This window comes from Sinocyclocheilus rhinocerous, unplaced genomic scaffold (genome assembly GCF_001515625.1).
Source record: "Sinocyclocheilus rhinocerous isolate Xijiao unplaced genomic scaffold, SAMN03320098_v1.1 scaffold19, whole genome shotgun sequence".
Taxonomy (NCBI): domain Eukaryota; kingdom Metazoa; phylum Chordata; class Actinopteri; order Cypriniformes; family Cyprinidae; genus Sinocyclocheilus; species Sinocyclocheilus rhinocerous.
In genome coordinates this window covers 2,645,264-2,665,600 of record NW_015638975.1, presented here as the reverse complement: position 1 = coordinate 2,665,600, position 20,337 = coordinate 2,645,264, and the positions used below count along the sequence as shown (strand labels likewise).

The 20,337-nt window shown below is 41.1% G+C and overlaps 1 protein-coding gene across 12 annotated transcripts in view; it reads left to right on the top strand.

Moving 5' to 3' along the window:
• LOC107750549 (transcription factor SOX-6-like) overlaps nucleotides 1–20,087 on the top strand; it is a 162,145-nt gene extending 142,058 nt beyond the window's left edge. For 11 of the 12 annotated variants that reach the window (XM_016565989.1, XM_016565988.1, XM_016565993.1 and 8 more), the window contains 4 exons: nucleotides 8,413–8,518; nucleotides 14,654–14,827; nucleotides 16,316–16,532; nucleotides 17,549–20,087. In XM_016565989.1, the coding sequence (XP_016421475.1) occupies nucleotides 8,413–8,518; nucleotides 14,654–14,827; nucleotides 16,316–16,532; nucleotides 17,549–17,858 (807 nt within the window). In that variant the 3' untranslated portion in view covers nucleotides 17,859–20,087. The remainder of the gene's footprint in view (nucleotides 1–8,412; nucleotides 8,519–14,653; nucleotides 14,828–16,315; nucleotides 16,533–17,548) is intronic. The other variant, XM_016565995.1, reaches the window with a different exon arrangement.
• The last annotated feature ends 250 nt before the right edge of the window (nucleotides 20,088–20,337 follow it).

The following is a 20,337-nucleotide window of genomic DNA, read 5'->3' as shown; positions in this document are numbered from 1 at the left end:
TTCTCTTTCTCTATGCCTTTTTTCCTTCTGAGTTGCTTCCCTATCGGAGAATGTAAGTTTATGACCTTAAAATACGATGGAAGAAAATGGCAGGCCTCTTTTGTACTGTAGTCTCACTCAGAAGCCTGTCTGCATCTGATGATATCATAAAGGCAGCTTCACCTCAGTCTGTTGCTAAGCCAAACAGAAGTATTGATGTCGCAAACAACCAGAGGCTAAACAGAAGCTGTATTTTCCTCATCATATGTTCCATATGTCTCTGAAGTTCAAATGAATGAGACTGAGCAGACATTCATTATTTTCAGCGTAATATGAAGAATGTTCCTCATTGCTCAGTTTTGTTAGTAGGGCTGATTTAAAATTGTGATCAAATGAATTACGTGATATTCTGATTTACTGAATAAGAATATCAGTATTTGCTGATAAAGCAATACTTTTCAGACAGCATTACTTTGGCAAATACAAAATAATTCAATAGTATTCAATGGTTTGAAATTAATGTTTCATTTAGGTTTGTTATTTTTTTATTTCGTTTTCTTGTGACTTAGGGACCGTTTACATGCATTTTGTCTGCAATATTTGAATAGTAGTTTAATTATTTAACTCTTGTTCTATGTACATGTGCAAACTGACATTATTGGCTGTATCTTTCATTTTTTTCATCTCAACTTTAATTAGCTTTAATTTAGCATTTTTTAACCTTTGGAAAAAATCTATCTAGTTGTTTTGGAACACAATCACACATTCTCCTCTTAGCTCCTCGCTCATCTTGCATAGTTAACGTATAGGTTGGGGACATGATTAATATCTTGTATTTTTATTATTATTATTATTATTAATAATAATTAATTGACAGGCCTAACTGTTTCATGTCATCCTAGAATAGTTCATTGATACAGTTACAAAGTTAAGGCCCCAGTAATGCCCTCTAGCCATGTGTTTCTGAGGGGACACTTTTCATGTCATGGGAAGAGCTAATACAGCCTTGTACAAAACTGTAATGAACCGCCCGCTGTATATCACCCAGCGCTGCCAGCAGTCAGACAGTTGGCCCGTGCCTGCTGCTCGCGCCTGACGGACGAAATAAAGGCCTCTAAGTGTTCTAGATAAAAGCTTTCACTTTGGTCAGTTTCAGAATATTAATATTTCAGCACATCGCCTCACCTGACATAAATACTGAACGCCCTTTAATAACTGCCTTCCAGTCTGGTGTTTGGAAGTTTATCATAGTGAAAGCTTACGTGGAAGATTCTGGAAAGGTAACATAAATGGGATTAAGGAGAGGTTAAAATCATCTACTGGGGCTGTTGGTGGGGGATATTAAATATTGATTTATCCCGGTGTAACGACTGAGCTGAAGAGTGAGGCTAAGTGCTGCTTACAGATGGATCAATTCATCTTTTAATATAAAGTGTGTCCGTAGAACACAATGGAATGACCTGCATCCCTTTTTCTCTCACACTGAGCCATTTCTCTCTCTCTCTCTGAGATGGAAGAGCCGTCTCCTTTGAGTCTCCTGTCTTTTAGGTGCTTGTGTAAAATATTCATGTTTTAGTGTTTGCTTGCTTGTTTTCTATTTGTCTTTTTTCCCCTTTGATGTCCCGTCAGTAAAAGAAAGCTTTTATGGGACCTCCAACAATTTGCTTTTTTTTTCAAATATTTATTTGAAGTATGATTGTCTACTGAGCACAGTTATTCTATTTTATTATTTATTATACTTTTTTCCCCCTGGAAAGCACACTGAATTGTACATTTCTTGATCCGTTTTATGCACTAGTTTTAAACTACTTTGTTTGCTTTTACATTTTCAAATTGAATTTCACAAGCCACCTAATGATGAGGTTCCACTCTGGAAAGAGCCCAGATTTTGATTTCAGATATTTCGCCCTTGCTAATAACCTACTTTTCGACAGATGTTGCAGTCCGACGGGGCCTGGTGAGGAGATAAAATATATTCTTGTGCTGACACTTCCCAAACTGGAATCAAAGGGTGAAAGGCCAGTGTATTAACCTATTGAGCATCCGCCGGCCTCCCTGCCCCCTCCTCTCACCTACATTATTGATGAGTGGAATATTCACTTTTCTCAAATCCCAGAGCACAGGGCCACAAACATTTAAATGGAGCTTTGCTCACTCTCCTCGAAATTCTCACCCCCTACTTTTAGACCCGAAGCCAATGTTTGCTCTCGTTCCCTCCCCTCGTGTGAGTGTTAGGGGTCTATTCACGCTTCCCTTTACAAAGACTTGGGGTATAATCTTGTCTGGTCTGCAGCCCTGGAAGCAATTTTCTACCCCTTTTTCTGCTGCTGTCTTGGAAATTGCCAGCATAGGTTATTTTTGGCCGCAAAGTAAATCCTGCCATACATGGCTTTGGCCGTCCAAAATTTGATTATATTCTGAACTCAAGCACTGCCCATAGCCAGCAAGTGCCATTGTTGAGAATTGCTTACATTAATTCTTTGTTCCATTTGTTTGGCTATATAAATAGCGCCTTTTTCGGCAATGCGTGAGGGCGGGCGCACATCTCGGGCTAGTTCTAAAACAACGGCATGCACTTACTCTTCCGTTTTTTTCTCCCTTAGGTAAGACATGACTGAAGCTCAGCTGATTTTACACTGTGGTTGCATAAAATCACACAAATGGCCAAAACAGGGCACTCATTCAAAAATGCAACAAGGCCTTATACTCCAGACCTGCGAGGCTCTGCTTACGCCAGATACCCCGCAACAAAGCCGGCATAAAGAATAGGCTACAATGGGTCATTTATGTGCCACCATATTGGGACAGAACTCCTCCGATCAGGTGCATAAAGAAGCCTCTGTCTCCCAGATCATGCGATTCAGAGTGTCCATTATTGTAAATAGATTGTGTGATAAGAGCAGAAAAAGCAAGGTCCGTCTTAACAGATCCTTGAGGACCTAGTGAACAGTTCAGGGTCATTTAAAGCAGAAAACCCATTAAAAAAATCCAGATCCGATGATCTCAATGCAGCAGGATAGAAAAACAGCGCTGCAGAGTTTATTTTACAGCCGATGGATGGACACGTATAAAATGCTTCATTTCCCCTGTGATGTCAAAAGGTCAGATGTTGTGTGTACATTTCTCAGTTTTATAAGCGAGCGAGTTGTCGGTTTAACATGGTTATGGTTTAATCTGGGATGTTTAGAAAAAAAGTCTATATGGAAATGTCAGCGTTCTCTCATGTCAGTGTTTTCAGATGAAGTGTTTCTGCAAGGTAAAAAAAATATCAAGGATTGGATGCCTACCAATGGAGGGAGGTCGCAGCCTCAGACGCGTTCTGCCAGCACCCGCTCTGGGAGCCTATAAGCATGGACTACTGCTCGAGTATAAAAACAAGCGACCGCATGAAAGGAACTCTGGGCTCGGCGCACAACTGCATGTGCTTTAGACTAAACGTTTCAAAACTACCAACTACTGAAAAAGCTGCACAATTATAAATAACATTGTGATTGGTTACTGCAGGAATTGAAAGCAGATGAGGGGTGAAATAGACGTGCGCTGCTGGGCCTTACTCTCAATACAGAAGACTGAAGCAACCTACACCATGTATACACACAGTCAGAACTCATTGTAATAGGCTTTTAAAGCCTCCCTTTATTTCCTCTATCTCTTGGATCTCTCAGCCAGGTGTGGAACTGACAGAACACGCTGTATTCTCAGCATTCAGAATCCAGGCAAGGACATGGAACAAACGGTTATTCACTTGACCATTGTGTTTTTTTCTTATTTTTTTTACCAGGTTATGATATTAGCCGTGTGCACCGGGGCGACAGTAAAGGCAGATTGCTAAGTCGACAAAGGCTGATCTTTGGTTTCCTCACAATTGGCATTATCTGGACCCGGCTGGAACAATTCAAGGCCATATGGCTGAAGCCGGGCTATTTTTACCAGAGGAAAAGCGTCACTCTATGGCAGTGTGATGCGTAAGTACAGGGTAGACACCAGCACAATGCGCTCCAGCCCGAAATACACGAAATCTGCGGGCAGCGCTGCAGTCCTCAGGCACATGTTCTGCGGCCGGCCTGATTAAAGCCCTCTCCGCTGCGCTGACATGGGCTCCTCGCTCTGGCTCCCCTCCAGATGTTCAGAAGTTCCACCAGCCTTGCCATCGGCCCTTCTGTGTTATTACTTCACCATGCAACCCTCCTCCGTCGAAACAAAATGCATTCTGTAACCGAATTTGAGGATGGAGGGGAAAAAAGTGGATAGTGGAGGGAGATTATTGTGGGTGTCTTTTTCCACTTCAGCTTAGGACTGTGTGGTTATAATTTTAGATGTGGGAATGAAGGGCTGCATGCTGAACTCATTTGAGGGAAGGGCCAGCCGTGCGCCAGAGAGGTCGTGGTTAGCATGGGAGGGGCACAACGTGTACCATGACATCTTTTCTTTTTTGCATTGTTTCCGTTTTTTCATTCCCCTAACCGCCCTTTCCCTTTCTCCTTCTCTCTGTACTTGCGGAGACTCTGAGCTCCTGCCATCTCACTGCCGTAATGCACATTATAAATATCCTTTATAGCACAATGGTCGCAGAGATCTGCTAGTGAGCATTTGCCTGGCTGGACGGTCCTTTTTCAGGATGGTACACACCCTTTACTGCTCTTCTGTGGCAAAGTGATCAGTAAAAATTTAATGACACCATAAAATAATAAAAATGCCATTGATTTATCACAGCACTTGATGCAGACAGTAGTAAAGACGCTGTAGACCGATTTCTTTTTCGAGTCTTCAAACAAAAAGCCTGATGTTATGCATATAAATGATTTCTCTAGATAATGCTATGACATAAATTACGCAAGTTACAACCAATAAGTATATAAAGCATAGTATATAAAATTTAATGGAAATTCATTGTGCGATGTTTGAAGGTGTGCACATCGCTTTTTTTGTTCATATTCACTTTCTCAATTACAGACTCCATAATGTGCACTGTAAACAGTGTCACTGTCTCGTGTGGATATCAGCACTTCCTAGGCATGAATGAACTCTCTACCTCACTCCATTAAGTTAGACCCGAGACACTGAAGTGTCTAATCTTGTTTTCACGTACAATAGCTCCCGTCTGGCTCATTCTTTAATTATTGTTCTGGAAAATGAGAGTTTAGCACCTAAAGCGTTTTTAATGAAACTCAGTGATTGATGCCCCTTGTTCCCCAAACTGATGTTTAATGATCATGACTTTATAAAAGGAGTTGATTGATCAGAGAGAGCTAACAGAGTGGGGAGGAGGGGACGACACAAGCAAGTCATTTATAACCCCCCCACACGCACACACTCTGCAGTTGTTGAGCCCTTACCCAGTGGACAGTCCACGGCGCATCGGCCATCGCTCGTGCGACTAATCGCACATCAGTCAATTTGTCATTGGGTGCTGCGCCTCTTTCATTAAGTGCAATAATGTGGTCTGGTGATGAATACAGCAGCGTAGGAGGCTTCACACGGAGCGTGGCACACCGAGCTAGCGCTCCAACTTATCTTTACAAAGCCGCCTGAGCACAGCGGGAACCGCTACATATGTCATAATTAGAAAACACTTAAATAAGCAAGGCAGAGTCAAGACAGGCAGCTCTTAATGACAGGCCATAAGCAGGTAGTGGTTAATTGTACATCAGAATCACTCAGATGGCCATAAATAATGATTGTTCCATCAAGCATGGTGGTGGGAAATTGCGGCACTCTCTCTGTACAGCTCTTCTTCCTGTCCCTCTGCTTGTGCTGTGTTTTCTGAGTAATAGTAATAGTTTTCAGAAGAAAAAAGTCGGTAACAGATACTTGGATTTATTTTTTTGGGGCAAGTAGGCAAATAAAAGATAATTTGGAAATTTTTTAATGAATCAATTTGTTGGCAGCTTAAAACAGCGTTTATTGTTTTAAGGCCTGCTTTCAGTGGACAGTAATAGCGCAACGTTATTTGAGGTGAATAAAAGTGCTGCATTTTATAACTAATGAACATTACCATTTAAAGGTTTTGGATTTGTACGAATTTTTTATTTTTTTAAAAAGGTCTTATATGCTCACTGCATATATTGGCTGCATTTATTTGAACAAAAATACAGTAAACAGTAACATTTTGAAATATGACTTAAATAATTATTTTCTGTTTTAATTTATTCCTATAATGGCAAAGCTGAATTTTCAGAAGCCATTACTGTTGTCTTCAGTGTCACATGATCCTTCAGAAATCATTCTAATATGCTGATTTGGTGCTTAAGAAACATTCTTATAATTATCAATGTTGAAAACTACTGTACTACTTAATATTTTATAGAGACTATAATCATTTTTCTTCAGGATTCTGAATATAAAGTTCAAAAGAGCATCGTTGATTTGACATAGAAACCTTTAGTAACATTAGAAATGTCTTTACTGTCACTTTCGATCAAGTTAATGCGTCCTTGCTGAATAAAAGTAGTTTTTTGTTGTTTAAAAAAAAAAAAAAAAAATCTATCAGACTCCAAACTTTTAAACAGCAGTTTATTTCTATAAATATTGAAATTGATATTGAAAAATAATTAAAATATTCTATAATGGGCCTAACTGACATAGAAAAAAGGCATGTTTGTGCTGAAAATAATTACTTCATTTAAATATTTACAGGGCTAGTTAAGTGCATTTAGAACCTTTTTAAACCTGATTGCAGGTGCTTAGTGAACGCAGGTTTTTATGCTGAAATACCTCACACAAACGTGCCTGAACTGTTTAGTGAATTTGCCCCTCAGTGATAATAAAGTCTGTTTCAAGTGACAACAGCAATAAGCACAGAATCATCCCAAGTAATCCACTATTGTCATGAGCTATTGACAAGTTGAGCCGGAGTGATAATCTTTTGCCGTGTGAAGAGCTTCCTCGCTCCACGGACTCCCCAGTGGCAAAAAGAACAGAAAACAAACAAACGAGCAAAACGGCCAAAGCAGCGCGGCTGAAAGATTAATGTGTACGTCAGTATCTGTGTCTATGTCTGTGGCAGGGGAGCTGTTAGCATTGTGTTGGGAGGCCGCCCGAGTGTCTGTTCAAACTGTGTGTGATAGGCATTCTCTAAAGAAAAGACAATTCAAGCACACCTTTTACCTGAGATTGAACGCACACGCTGGGAGAAGAACAAATGCTCTGGGGCCGACTCACCGTAACTCGCTATGCTTTTAGCATCTTCCTGCACTGTTCGGAGGGGGGAGAGATTACTTGTATCATGCCGAGTCAAAGTGTCCATCTCCTCCTCGAGTCTTTGGAGAGAGTGAGACGGGCCTCCACTAATGCCCTGCTGCACTCACGGCAGAACTAGGTCATTTAACAATGGGCTCGAGCAGCGGTCGGCCCTCTTCCTCTGCATAATGCATTAAGTCTAATGTGCTGCAACCATTCAGGAGGGCCCCCCAAAAGCTGTTATTTTATTCTGTAAATGCACACGGACATGACATTTAATATTGTCGCACGGGCGAGGAATGACATGGGTTTATTGTGCATCAAGTGCGACATGATGCCAAGTTTAATCTGAACAGAAAGCAACACGACAAAAGGGAAAACACGGCATGTTCCTCCGAGCATGAGCCTTGAATAAATGATAGACAGGGAGCTCAGGGCAGCAGAGACAGGGGCATGTACTGCAAAGATTAGAGGGCGGAAAAGAAAAAAAAATAAGCTGAACATTTCACTGGAGGTCCCAGACTGCATTGTGTGCTCAGGATCTTTCAGTGTGTTGTTACTAAATCCTTTTTAGTAGAGTGTTCCAGACTCTTATCGGTACAAGTCCCTGCAGATGAAGACAGTAAGAGACTACAGCTGTGATAAAGACGACTTGACTTGGGCCCGTCAAAATGCATGCGAAGAGCATGTGTGTCCTACAGGGTCGTGCGCCATTCAGTATTAAATTCTGAACTATTTAAATTTTTTAAGTGTAATTTAAGAAAATACAATTAAAATCAAGTGACATTTAAAGAAATGAATTTAACTGCTATAAATGTAGTTTTTAATAATCCATTGCATTTATTTAAATAAAAATAGAAATTTGTATGTAGTATAAATATAATGGATATTTATTTGTGTGTCTGTGTGCATATACAGTGCATACACATAAAATAATCGAATTAAATAATTATAAGAATAATAATTAAGGAATAAAAATAATAATAAGTAGTAGTAGTAATTTGCTACATTTATTAAATTAATTATTTAATGTTATGGTCATTTTACCATTGTGGAAAAACACATCATTTCCCAGACTGCTCTAATTTAAGCAACACGCAGCAGGCTAGTTTCATGTTGAGTCAAGACCTAAATTAATACAATTTTCTTAATCGCACATTTGAGTATGCAATGTGGTGCATAAAGGCAAACCACTAAATATCTGTAGCCAGGAAGCTGTAGTATCTGAACACAAATGTTCTGTCATTTTTGCAGGAGAGGTCTCATTATGATAACCTGGGCCATCACCTGGGCAAACTAGGCGAGGATGGGAAGATTGGTCACAGAGTCATCGACCTCACCAGGCCAGAGGATTTCGAGGGTAAGTATCTATTTGTAGTGTTTGAAAACATAACGTGACTGCTCACAAATTCTGTGCTTTGCACCCTTGCAGAGCATTGCCATATATCTAATGCTGCTTGCTGCTTGACTACAGTGAAGAATGAGGTCAGGTACAGTTCAGTCAGATGATCAGACTGACTGGATTCCACTGTTGCTTGGCCAGTGCCAGGGAAAGTTGATGGGGTAATGCAGTGTGCACGGCTGTATTTAAAGTTTTCACAGCTAGTTCTTGATGACAAAGTGATGGGACAATGCTGGCCCTCCTCCAGAACCAGGCTCTGTTGCCACAGCTCATGTTTGATGTGCTGGGTGTGGAGGTGTAAATGCTGATAGAACTTATATGACAAGGTGTCAGCTCCTTTTGTCACCCTGTTCATAAACAGTACGCTTGTATGCGCCAGTGTTTTTTCGGTGTAAAATATTTGTAACAGTTCCCATGGAAATCTACAGCCAATATATGGAGAAATAAAAACATTTTAATTCAAGTTTCATATAATTATGGGTATTATCTTTAAAAAGAGGCCTTGAGGTAACAGGCACAATAGATTTTATTTTTTTTGTAAGATGATCAGCCTCGCATAACTCTTGTTTGTTTATGAGCTTTCTAAAACATAAATTATTTATTTTGGCTGGGTAGTATTCAAATCTGTAAATAGAGGTTTAGAGATGCAGTTTTTCTGGTCTGGCATGATCTGATCTGACCAGACCAGAGCAGATTCCCGCCAAGAAGCCTGTCCCTCCCCTCTCAGATCAGTGAGAAAGCTGGGTCCTCGGGTCCTCCAACACGGTGGGAACCCGACTTCTGTGGGCACCGGAGCAGTCAGGGGCAGGGTTGAGGGCACCCAGTCGCCCAAGTGATGCAGAGTTCCTTTAAAGTCCTAAGTGGAGGTGAAGGAACGGAGAGCGTGCCTTCAGTTTACTCCCAGTACAGACAGGATTAGAAGGCCACAGAGATGTCTCATCCCAGTGGACAGGCGCCACTGTGAGCGCTCAGAGCCATCCCCATCTCCATCTTCCCACAAACACATCGAGATGAAGGATGTGAATGGCATTTTATGATGATACGCCCCACATTAAATAGTCTCTTTTACAAGCAGAATGTGTTTACCCGTTGGGAGTGTTTACTTGTGTGTTTTTGTGTTTAGAGCCTTTTTCGATAGACCAAGTCAAACAAATTCCATTCCTCTCCCTGAACATTTGAGGAATGTACGCACCGTGTATGTGATACCTACGCTTAAAAAAAGGCAACCCTTCATCCTGTTTATTTGCCACTAGTCTTTGTTTTATTACACTGCTCTGTTCAGAAGCTGTGGGGCTTCATCAGTATAAGCTAGCTATTTTTAATGCACTTTAAATGATTTATCAGCTAAGTAGGAAACTACCATTTGAGAATTTAATTTCTTGACGCTTTAACAGGGCAAACAGACTCATGCAGTAACTGCCACGGAGAGCAGAGGAAAATTACTGAGTGGGTCCGTAACGGCCGCATGCCTCCTTGTACGGAGGTCCTGCCTGCTGAAAAGACACGTTATATTGGAAAAGGCTTGGGGTGTAAAACAGCTCTCTGTCACTGCTGTAACTCGCAGAAAGATTTAGGTTGCTTGAACTAATATTTGCAAAGCATGCAGCAACCAAATTAACAGCTGCCAAAGTTCTAACGAGAGAGAGGCCATTGGAAAATAACGGCGGGGTATGGAAATAGATAGAATTTCCTTCATTTCGCAAAAAGCCACGAGCCACATGCATCAGCTCACCGCAAAGTCATTAGGTCTTTTTAAGCTCAGATGAAAAACATTAACTAATACCACAAAAGGCTTTAGTATGGCCCCTTTGTTCATTCACATATGGCAGCATATGAGTTTTGTTTGCCGAACGGGTCGGGTCGTGCGTGTGTTTAAACTATCTCTGTCAGGCGGGGGTCTTAGCAGAACAAAGGGTGTGTTGAGAGATTCCAGGGGCAGGAAGTTGAGGTAATATCAGCACGCTTTTCAGACAATGCCGGCCAAAATGAACGTTGGCCAGGATTGATTACCTGCTTGACTTTGTAATCTCTGAGCTATGTTAATGCTGTATTATTTATGCATATGGTTAAATTGTGGCAAGGTTATCGCTGAATTATTATAGACTAGCAATCTGAGGTTCACTGCAGTCAAAGCAAAGGAACCATTCATTCATTCAATCATTAGACGATCATTTTATAAAGGAGTATGATAAACGGCACCATGTTATGTCATAATATGAACACAAGGATCTAATGCAAGGATCTACACTACTCTGTAAGAATTTTTTTTTTTTTTTAAAGAAGTCTTGTATGGCCATCAAGGCTGCATTTATTTGATCAATGCAATTCACCGCGCTCTCCCAGCTGGTTAGGTGCCAAGACCTGAAAGGTTGGTCTGCACTCTAAAATCTTTTATTTGAGTTAAAAAAGACGGCTGTCTGTCTTCGTCAGTGTGACAATTCTTTGTTTCTCAATTATTCTATAGTAAATGACAAACATCAGGTGAGCATAATTAATCAATCCACAGATCCTCCAATTTAACATTAAAGTCTAATTAATTGGAACAATAGCACATCCGGCAAAAAATGCATTTATTTGATTAGAAATACAGAAAAACAGTAATATTGTGAAATATTATTACAGTTTTAAATAACTGTTTTCTATTTTGATTCATTTTAAAATGTAATTTATTCTTGTAATGGCAAAGCAAAGTTTTCAGCAGCCATTATTCCAGTCTTCAGTGTCACATGATTCTTCAGAAATTATTCTAATATGCTAATATGCTTTTGTGGAAATCAAGTTTTTTTTTCAGGATTTTTGGGTGAATAGATTTTCAAATAGCATTTATTTCAAAGAGAAATCTTCTGTAACATCATACATGTTACTGTTTTTACTGTTTTACTGTCTTTACTGTTACTTTTGACCAATTCAGTGTGTCCTTGCTGAATAAATATAATTAAATAAATATTACTGTCCTCAGCTTTGCCCAAAGAAAAAAGACACATTGTCAGATATAAAGTCATGTAGTATAATATAAAGTCAAGACAAATAAACTACCAATTTTTAGATATAAACTTATAATTGCAAGAATTAATATTACCTTTTTATTTTATTATTATTATTATTATTATTTCTGAGTTTGAAATCCATAGATAAAAACCTATAGTTTTATCACACTCATGTGTGTGTCTTGTGTATGTCTGTGTTTTCCCAGCATTCCCATTGCCGGTTCTTTATCCAGTTTTACTGTCTCTATGGTCTGCACGTCAGCCCAGGACTCCTTTCATTGAAATGGTGTACTGCGAAAAGGAATTTAGCATGGCCCTCTTCAAGACCTTACAACATCCAGGGCGAGAGGCATGAGAAACAATAGCTTCAAGAAACATGCACTAACAAGTCGCACTTTTGTCCGTATATACTCTCTCACACACACACAGAGTAGAATTCCAAATATCCAGCTGGGTGCAACTCAACAATTGGCACGTTAAAGTGGTGGGCTTAAATCACATGTAAGTTGTAATGGTTTAATTAGCGAAATATGAGTGCTGACATGAATGGGAGAGCTGAGCATTGTGTCATATCTGTCTGTGCACGGTACACTGTAAAAAAAATCCGTAAAATTTACGGTAGAAAACCGGCAACTGAGCGAAACATCTGCATTTATTTACACAATAACACACCTAACTAGGTGCTTCCTAAAAGAGCCGCACAGGGGGAAAAAACGTCAATTAATGCTAATTTGTAAATGTCAGAAGCATGTAAGCTTTCTTATTAAACAACAACAAGCCATGAAAAAAGCAGAGGGTTGTAAATTGCATGTTGTAGATGCGGGGTGACGTCGCTGCCAACTCTTTGGCTGCTTTTGATTAAGGCACATCATGATTGCAATGGGGTGGGGGGGGGAACAGACCACCCGTGTCTGCAAGTGGGGCTCTGTGCCAGGGGCCGCCGCTCATCTCGTCCCGGCAGTCTGTAAGTCGGCACTCATTCCTGCGGTCCGCTCAAATGACTGAGAGCGCTGAGTCTGTGTCTGCTGACGCACTACAGCAACAACAGGGCATGAGATGATTATTGCAACCAACCCCAGTTGCTCTCGCCCTCTCTCAGCAAAACAGAAAAATGAATCCGATCTGCAATTTAAAAGTCCAGCTACTGGTTTCCTGCATGTAAGCTGCTCACCTCTGCCTATATCTGCATGCATGCCAGTATATAAATTGCTGAATCAGTGTCAGTGGTAAAGTAATGGCACGGGGCAAATCGTAAATTAGAGCTGGCCATCCACACGGTCGTGTCTGGGCGAGGTAGCCGAGCGAGCGAGCTGGAGTTGGCAAGGTAATGAATGCCTTCATCTGGCCCCGGCAGTCAGCAGATTGCCCAGCGTTGATGGATACTGTCAGCCCTACGCCACACTACATTTCATTGCACAATAAACATGGCTGTCAAAGCCAAACAAAGTGAAATCAATTTATCCTGCACGGTGAGCGCATGCTAAATGAAATTAATGTACTGTGCGGGGAACACCGTCGCCATATAATCCCGACGGAAGGGGCTGGGACGAGGCGGCTGCTTGTAGTGCTACAAAGTTGTGGAGAGGCAAGATCAGAGAGACCCTGACTGATGCACCATGACTGTGTGGATCTGGGCAGCCAGATAAACAGCAGCCCTTTCTGTATTATTATGATTGTTAAACATGATATGTGTAAATGGATCTTTTGGGCCCTGTGGGCAAAGCCGTTCTGCCGAGCAGGGCCTGGAGGATAGAGCCTCCTGCTGGCTGCCTGAAACTTAAACTTTGCCTCTTTCTCTCTCCGGGCCCCAGTGTGGCATGAGTGTGTGTGTGTGTATGCATAGAGAAGGTAGCTCTTCGACATTGCCTATTTTCCTGCTCCTCCTCCTTTGAGCAACGCGCTGCCCTCGGAATAGTCTCGGTATCCCGGTGCTTTAATAGCGGTGTAGTGCCAAGATCCATTACTAAGCTGGAGTTTTTATTTTGTTTATCAACACCAGTGATAATAGAAATCAAAAGCAGGTACAGTGTGCCAAGACTTGAAGTTTCAGGGTCCTAATGAATACACATCACATGTGGATGATGAAATATTCATGACTGATTCCAAGCCTTCTTATCCAGTTTTTGGATCATTAAAGATGTATCGTAGCATATGGGAAGGCTTTTTGTTTGTTTGTTTTATTTTTCAAGCCTTGTTTATCAACATGTTTTTGTTTGTTGAAATATTCATACAGCTTTTATTTAATTCTTTCACATCTTACATATAAAAGGAAGCAAATGCGCATGCAAACAGAATCATTTTCACTCTGCTGTAAAGTTAAATACAGAAACTGGGGGACACACATGCTGATTGTGAATGGCCTGATTGAGGAGTTACACTCCTTCAAGTCTGTTCAAGTTGCACTCACACCAGGCCGCATTCACTAACTCTAGTGTGTGAAACCTGTGATCATTTAAATACAGAAACCTAGTTTTTTTTTTTTTACCATCCCATGTTTAACCACTAGGTCTGCCCTTTGTCAGACACTGTACGAGTTAACACATTGAAAGCAATCACATGGAGATATATGTTATGTCAGGACATTGGCACTGAACCTCCTCCTACTCTTACCTCCCTTACACAAACACCCTTGTGCCACATTTGTTATTCAGAGCATTACCGTTATTACTCATAGCAGGAGAAACATTACGACAGTCATCCAGAAATGTACGGCAGTTCGAATGTACGAACGCTGCGACCCAGACAAAATATTTAAAAGGCATTATAGTCAGGGTCCTCCTCGTCTGGTTTGAGCTAGTTTTCACTCATCAGGAGTTCCTTGACCAACAATGCCGTCTTGTTCTACACTCCAAAACATGGGCTTGTCCCATCCAGTTCTGGGATGGGCAGCCTGGAGTATAAGATACAGCTGCAGGCCTCTTGGAATCCCCAAACCCAGCTTCTCTGGTTCAGCTCCATTCACTCTGATGTGCTGATGGATGCCCTGCACTACTAAGTTGATTAACGGTTTGCACCCGCTCTCTCCTTCTTGCTCTGGTGTTCCTAGGGTGTAAGGAACTGAATGGCTCTGCAGATAAACCACATCAGTATTATTGTTGGCCAACAGGAGGCGCCAGCTCTACCGAGGCACGGGTCTACAGGGAACCCCGGGGAAGGAACAGCAACGAACCTCACATCAAACGGCCCATGAACGCCTTCATGGTCTGGGCCAAAGATGAGCGCCGCAAAATCCTTCAGGCCTTCCCAGACATGCACAACTCCAACATCAGCAAAATCTTGGGTAAGTCAAAGCCCCCAAATCAATCACGACCAGCAGCCATGGCCGTCTGCATTAGCCTTTCCGTTTTCATTTGGGATTACGCCATGCTCCATAAGAATAAACTGAACTGGTATCCAGGGAACTATTGTAGAGTGCTTCAGAAACTGTTGAAAATGTCTTTGCTTGTTTTGGATCACGTTAACCCAATAGTCTTTTTTAACACAGCCGTTTAAACAGTCATTCTAACTTATTGAAATGACTTTACTTTCCTTCAAAGTAACTGCTCAAGGAATCATTGTCATTAGCTAAGTTTCTATCCAAGTTCTGAAATAATTATTAGCCCCCCAAAAAAGTGGAATATTGTGAAATCGATTGCGAAATAAGAAGCATTTCTATCCCTTGAATTTAAGAAAACAATGTCATTGCTTCCAGGAAATTGGCAAAAAACAAATAGCAATAGAAAATTTGTTGAGACTCGAAAGCAAAGTCACATGACATTTGCTGATGTGCGTGTATTACATGTGTTTTAATTCAGAATTTTGAAATGAACTGAACCTCTGTTTTTACCAACTGTTTTGGACCAAAACCAAGACTTACAAGACTAAAATGTAGCTGAATTGGACCAATAAGAAAGGCTGAGTGTTATGTTCATTGACTAGACATTTCAGCATATAGTACACCGGACCTTGAATTGCACAAAATATGCAACTGAATATCGCCAAGGCAGTTTCTCCCCTCTTAGCAATCGATAGACAAGCATCTCAGAATTACAAAGCTACTAAGCAAAATGTATGCTGTGAATAAGGTGTTCAGGCTATTACCACACCTGCCTAATCTTCTTTTGCAAGTAATTCCACACAACTCAATGCATCTCAAACAGACGAGCATGGTTAAACTTGATGGCTTGATGCCCGCAGGAGCAGCTCAATTAGATGGATTTAGTGGCTGTCACGTGGGCAGTGTTTGTCATGAAAAATGACAGGGCTAAATGGGTCTTGTCCCCCAGTCCAGAGAGTCAATAGATCACAGCAACTAAAAGACCCGTCAGCCCGGACGTTTCTGAAGGCTGGAGATATTTACTAGCCTGTTGTTTTCACTAATGCAGAAACGGTAACAGTAATGCAGTTACCCTCCATTCTCAAAAGCAGTGCTTGCCTCAGAATAATGTGGTTATTTTGTTTACATTATTTTTTAAGCTCATCTTGTCTCTAAATGTACAAATACACTTAAATATCATTATTTATTTTATTAATTGTATTAAAATATATTGAATTCATAAATGTTTTTATAATAAACTAAAATTGTAAAATGTAGTTAAAAGTCATTCTTTCTCCATTAAAAACACTGTTTTATTCATTTTATTAAATTGTATTTAATTTATATATATAAAGTTTAAAATAAAATTTAGTTATACAATATGAGTCATTCTTTCTCCAAAAATAAATAATAAATACATAAAAATCCGCAATGATCATTTCTCACTTCTAACTTCTCTAATGTGGTCAACAGGATCTCGCTGGAAGTCCATGACGAACCAGGAGAAACAACCGTTTTATGAGGAGCAGGCACGGCTCAGCAAGATCCACCTGGAGAAGTATCCCAACTACAAGTACAAGCCCCGGCCCAAGCGCACCTGTATCATCGACGGCAAGAAGCTGCGCATAGGCGAGTACAAGCAGATGATGAGGTCGAGGAGGCAGGAGATGAGGCAGTTCTTCACTGTGGGGTAGGTGCACGGTGGAAAAAACGGCACGAACAATAGCAAGCGGCCGTCCAAGATGCCCTGCCCTCTGTTAAAGCCCTATACGCTGTTCATAAAGCCAGCTTAGAGCTCTCACAATAGGCAGGTAATGACTCCATACCGTGTGCCAACTCCTGGTGTACTGTAAAGCCAGTGACCCTTTAATCAGGTTGATTGGAGTAATTTAACCACTTAGCTCATTTGTCACGTTATATTGCCCTCACACTTAATTTTAATATACGCTTCAAAGCAAAGCGAACGCAGCCTTTTGTTGCCTACATGCTCCCTTTGTGATTATATGCTGTGGTAAATTTATTTTTTCTCGGAGGAGGGGAAATGCACTATATGGCCCTGGGTTGAATCCCATTGACAAAAGAGTATTTTCTTTCAGCTGCCTGAAAGTAGTGGTTTATCACATTTAGACGGTAACAGAGGGCAGCGGGACTCACGTAGCCATTATTTTAGGATATTAGAGTCGAGTATGAATGTAGAGAGGGCTGCAGGGCAGATGTTTGGAGCTCAACTCTATAATTTACTTCGTGTGGTGAGTGAAGAAAATGCCTGCTCCAGGTGTTTCCACTTCAACAGCAAGAAATACGAGCGCTGGAGTATCAATCAGCCTGTTAAAGATCAGGAGACTGTGTCTCTACCAACCAATTGGCTTTGTCACCCAGAAAGAAACGAGTGTCATTTTCACAATCGTTCCCAAATCGTTGTCGCTGATTGGGAATCATTTTTACAGGGCTACCGGCTAAGCACGTTCCATTGAAGTCGGCTTTTAAACTCCTCAAGCTTTATGCTTTCAACCGGCGTTTTGTGTGCTTCTGAACATTCTTTCCATTCTCTAATTCCCCGAGACCGTAATTGTTTTCCTTGAAAAACGTTAAACTTGTCATTCGTCTCTTAAAAGCTCTTAAGCTTCTCTGAGCTTTGCGAAAAGCAAAAGCGCACACTGGCACTTCATAAGCGTAAATCTGTCTGTTTCTTCACCTCTGTATCAGGCAGCAGCCACAGACGCAGATCCCCATCACCACCAGCGCAGGTGTCGTCTACCCCGGTGCCATAACTATGGCGACCACTACACCCTCCCCTCACATGACCTCAGACTGCTCCAGTGCCTCGGCCAGCCCCGAGCCCACCATCCCTGTCATCCAGAGCACCTTCAACATGAAGATGGAACCGGGCACCATGGTGTCTAACGACCCCGTGAATGGAGAGGACGAGATGGACATGTACGAGGACTTTGAGGACGAGCCCAAATCGGACTACAGCAGTGAGAATGACACACAGGAGCCGGTCAGTGCCAACTGAGGCGAAAACACCCAGCGAAGAATATCCTTTTATTAGAGGGAAGACTGAAGAAGATGAAAAAGAGAACAAAAAAAAAAAAGAAAACAAAAAACTTGTTTCTGATGAAATACGTTTTGGGAGCCAGCATGCAGATGTGGCTCCTGCAGATTTAACAGCTATTGGTCTTAACTGTTTCTCCGAGTGTGAAACAATTTGATTGTGTTTTATTTTGGCTTTTTTTTATTATTTTATTGAATTTTTTTTCTTGTGTTTTGATCATGGACAATTTAGGGTATTTCCTACGACATTTTTGAATAATAGGACTTGACGATTGAAACATTTCATATGAATGCATAACTCTCACAGTCTTACTTCAATTCATATGGATTTACACACGTATTGTTTTTTTTCTTTTGAAGCATCCATTACTGTTTTCGATGGGGTTCTATATTTCACTCAGGTATGCTGTACCAGCCAACAGCTTGTGAATGTTTTTAATCAGAACTATTTAAAAAGAAAAAGACGACACTTCATTTGACATTTCATAATACGATAAAACTGAAGAAGTCCTTACATTTGAACCATAGAGGGAAAGCCTAAAACTCCCCATTATTATTGTTGTTCTTGTTATTATTATTATTATTATTATTACTACTACTACTACTACAAGTCCAGATGTGCCAAACATATCATAAGCTTCCTGCTCTTAAATCTTAAATTTGAAAGTCTTAAGGAAGAGACTGCATGAGTCTTAGACAATCCTTGCAATCTTATCTACAAAGCCCACTTTTATTTCTCCTCTCCATTGACAACCACGTCCAAATGCTCAGGAACTAAGAATGTCATAGTTCTCCAGGAGGTTCAATGCAGTGATCGCCCTGACCACCGTCCTCGTCTAGTTCAGTCTTACCCACTCGGTTCTTAATCACGGTGATTGTAATCAGGCCAGAATGCCAAGGGGCCAAATGGCATCCAATCTGCAGAATTGGACAGGCAGCGAAAGGCAGCTTTGGTGTATTGCAATCACAAATTGCTGTTGTACAATATGTACAAGCACATTCTGCTAAAGTCTTTATCCCCGTTTTCCAGGGCAGCAAGTTTAAAGTCTTTTATTTACGCTTAAGTCTTGTAGACATTGTAATCTTAACTGACGGAAATAGTCTTAAAGCAGAGCGTACGGCCTTTGGGCCTCTGCAGTGTGTTCATCGTTAAGTCTTAAGAGAACGTCCAGTTTATCAAGATGTTTTGGCCAGTTATGCAGAGAGTTAAGGGGAAATTTTACTAAACGAATAATGGCACTTATTTTCCAAATTTTCAAAGGATACTTGGATTTGAGATACTTTGATTGTATTTACATTTAAATATATGTTCTGAAACAAATACATTTGAAAATGCACAGAGACAAATCTGCTCTTGAAATCAGTTTTTTGAGCACTTGATATAAAAAAAAAAAAAGACAATTCAAATAGGCAGTCCTGCGCCTCTACTAAATTATCCGCTCGTTCCGGCAGCAGAACGGATCTCAGGTTGTTTCCGTGCGGAAGGACAGCCAAGAAGCAGCCAGCGGTCAGGGCCTCTTGTTTTAGGCTTTGGCCCTACCGAAGGCTCCTACAGGGTGCGAGTGCCATTCACCTCCACTCGCCTGACCTCTGCCCAGCGCACACCCTGCCTCAAGGGGCTGCCATCTGGCTCCCGGCATCGGCCCGCGCCCAGGAGAAAGGTAGCGAACAATGGAGACGAGGCCCATGTGGTTTATTGTGCCCTCTCTCCATCAAGGCTGCGGCCAGAAGCAGCCACGAGGTGCTAGCGAGCAGATGGAACAAGTAGATCAAGCTGTGGGGGATTATTAAAATGACTGACGAGTCGGTATCATTTGAAATACGGCATTATTAATGCATGAGTCCCGCTATTTTGCCTTTGCCCTTGAACCTGTCTGTTTCATCAGTAACCCAGAGATTAGAATAGACAGGAAATGTCACAGCGAGGCTGCTGGTCACTGCATTACCTCCAAAGGTCTAAAAGGTACCGATGGCTATTTAGCGCTTACTTCTCCCAGCAGTTGAAGCATTGACTTTTCTCCTCAGCGCCCCTCTTTGAAACAGCATTTACTTAATTCGTAGAAGTTTTGAGCACTTCTTTAGAAGCTTGTATTCGTACCTTTTATTTTGTTGGTTTTGTTTAAGTTTGTTGTGATTTTTACATAAGGTACAGTACTTGGCTGGGTGTCCCTTGACATCCGCGTTCAGTTTTTTTTTTGGGGTTCCCTTGACCTCCGGGTTTTTTTTTTTTTTTTTTTTTTTTTTTCTGCTTACAAGCCAACGTTTATTTTTTAAAGCTGTTATATCTGTTTGCTGGTGGATTGGTTGATTTGTACGTGATTTGTACATATTTCCTTGACCATGCCAAGCCAGTTCTGTAGGCTGGTAGCAGACAAAAGAACTGTTGTTGGGACTGAAACTTGATTGCGCTTGTATAGATTAAAAAAAAAGAAAAGAAAAGA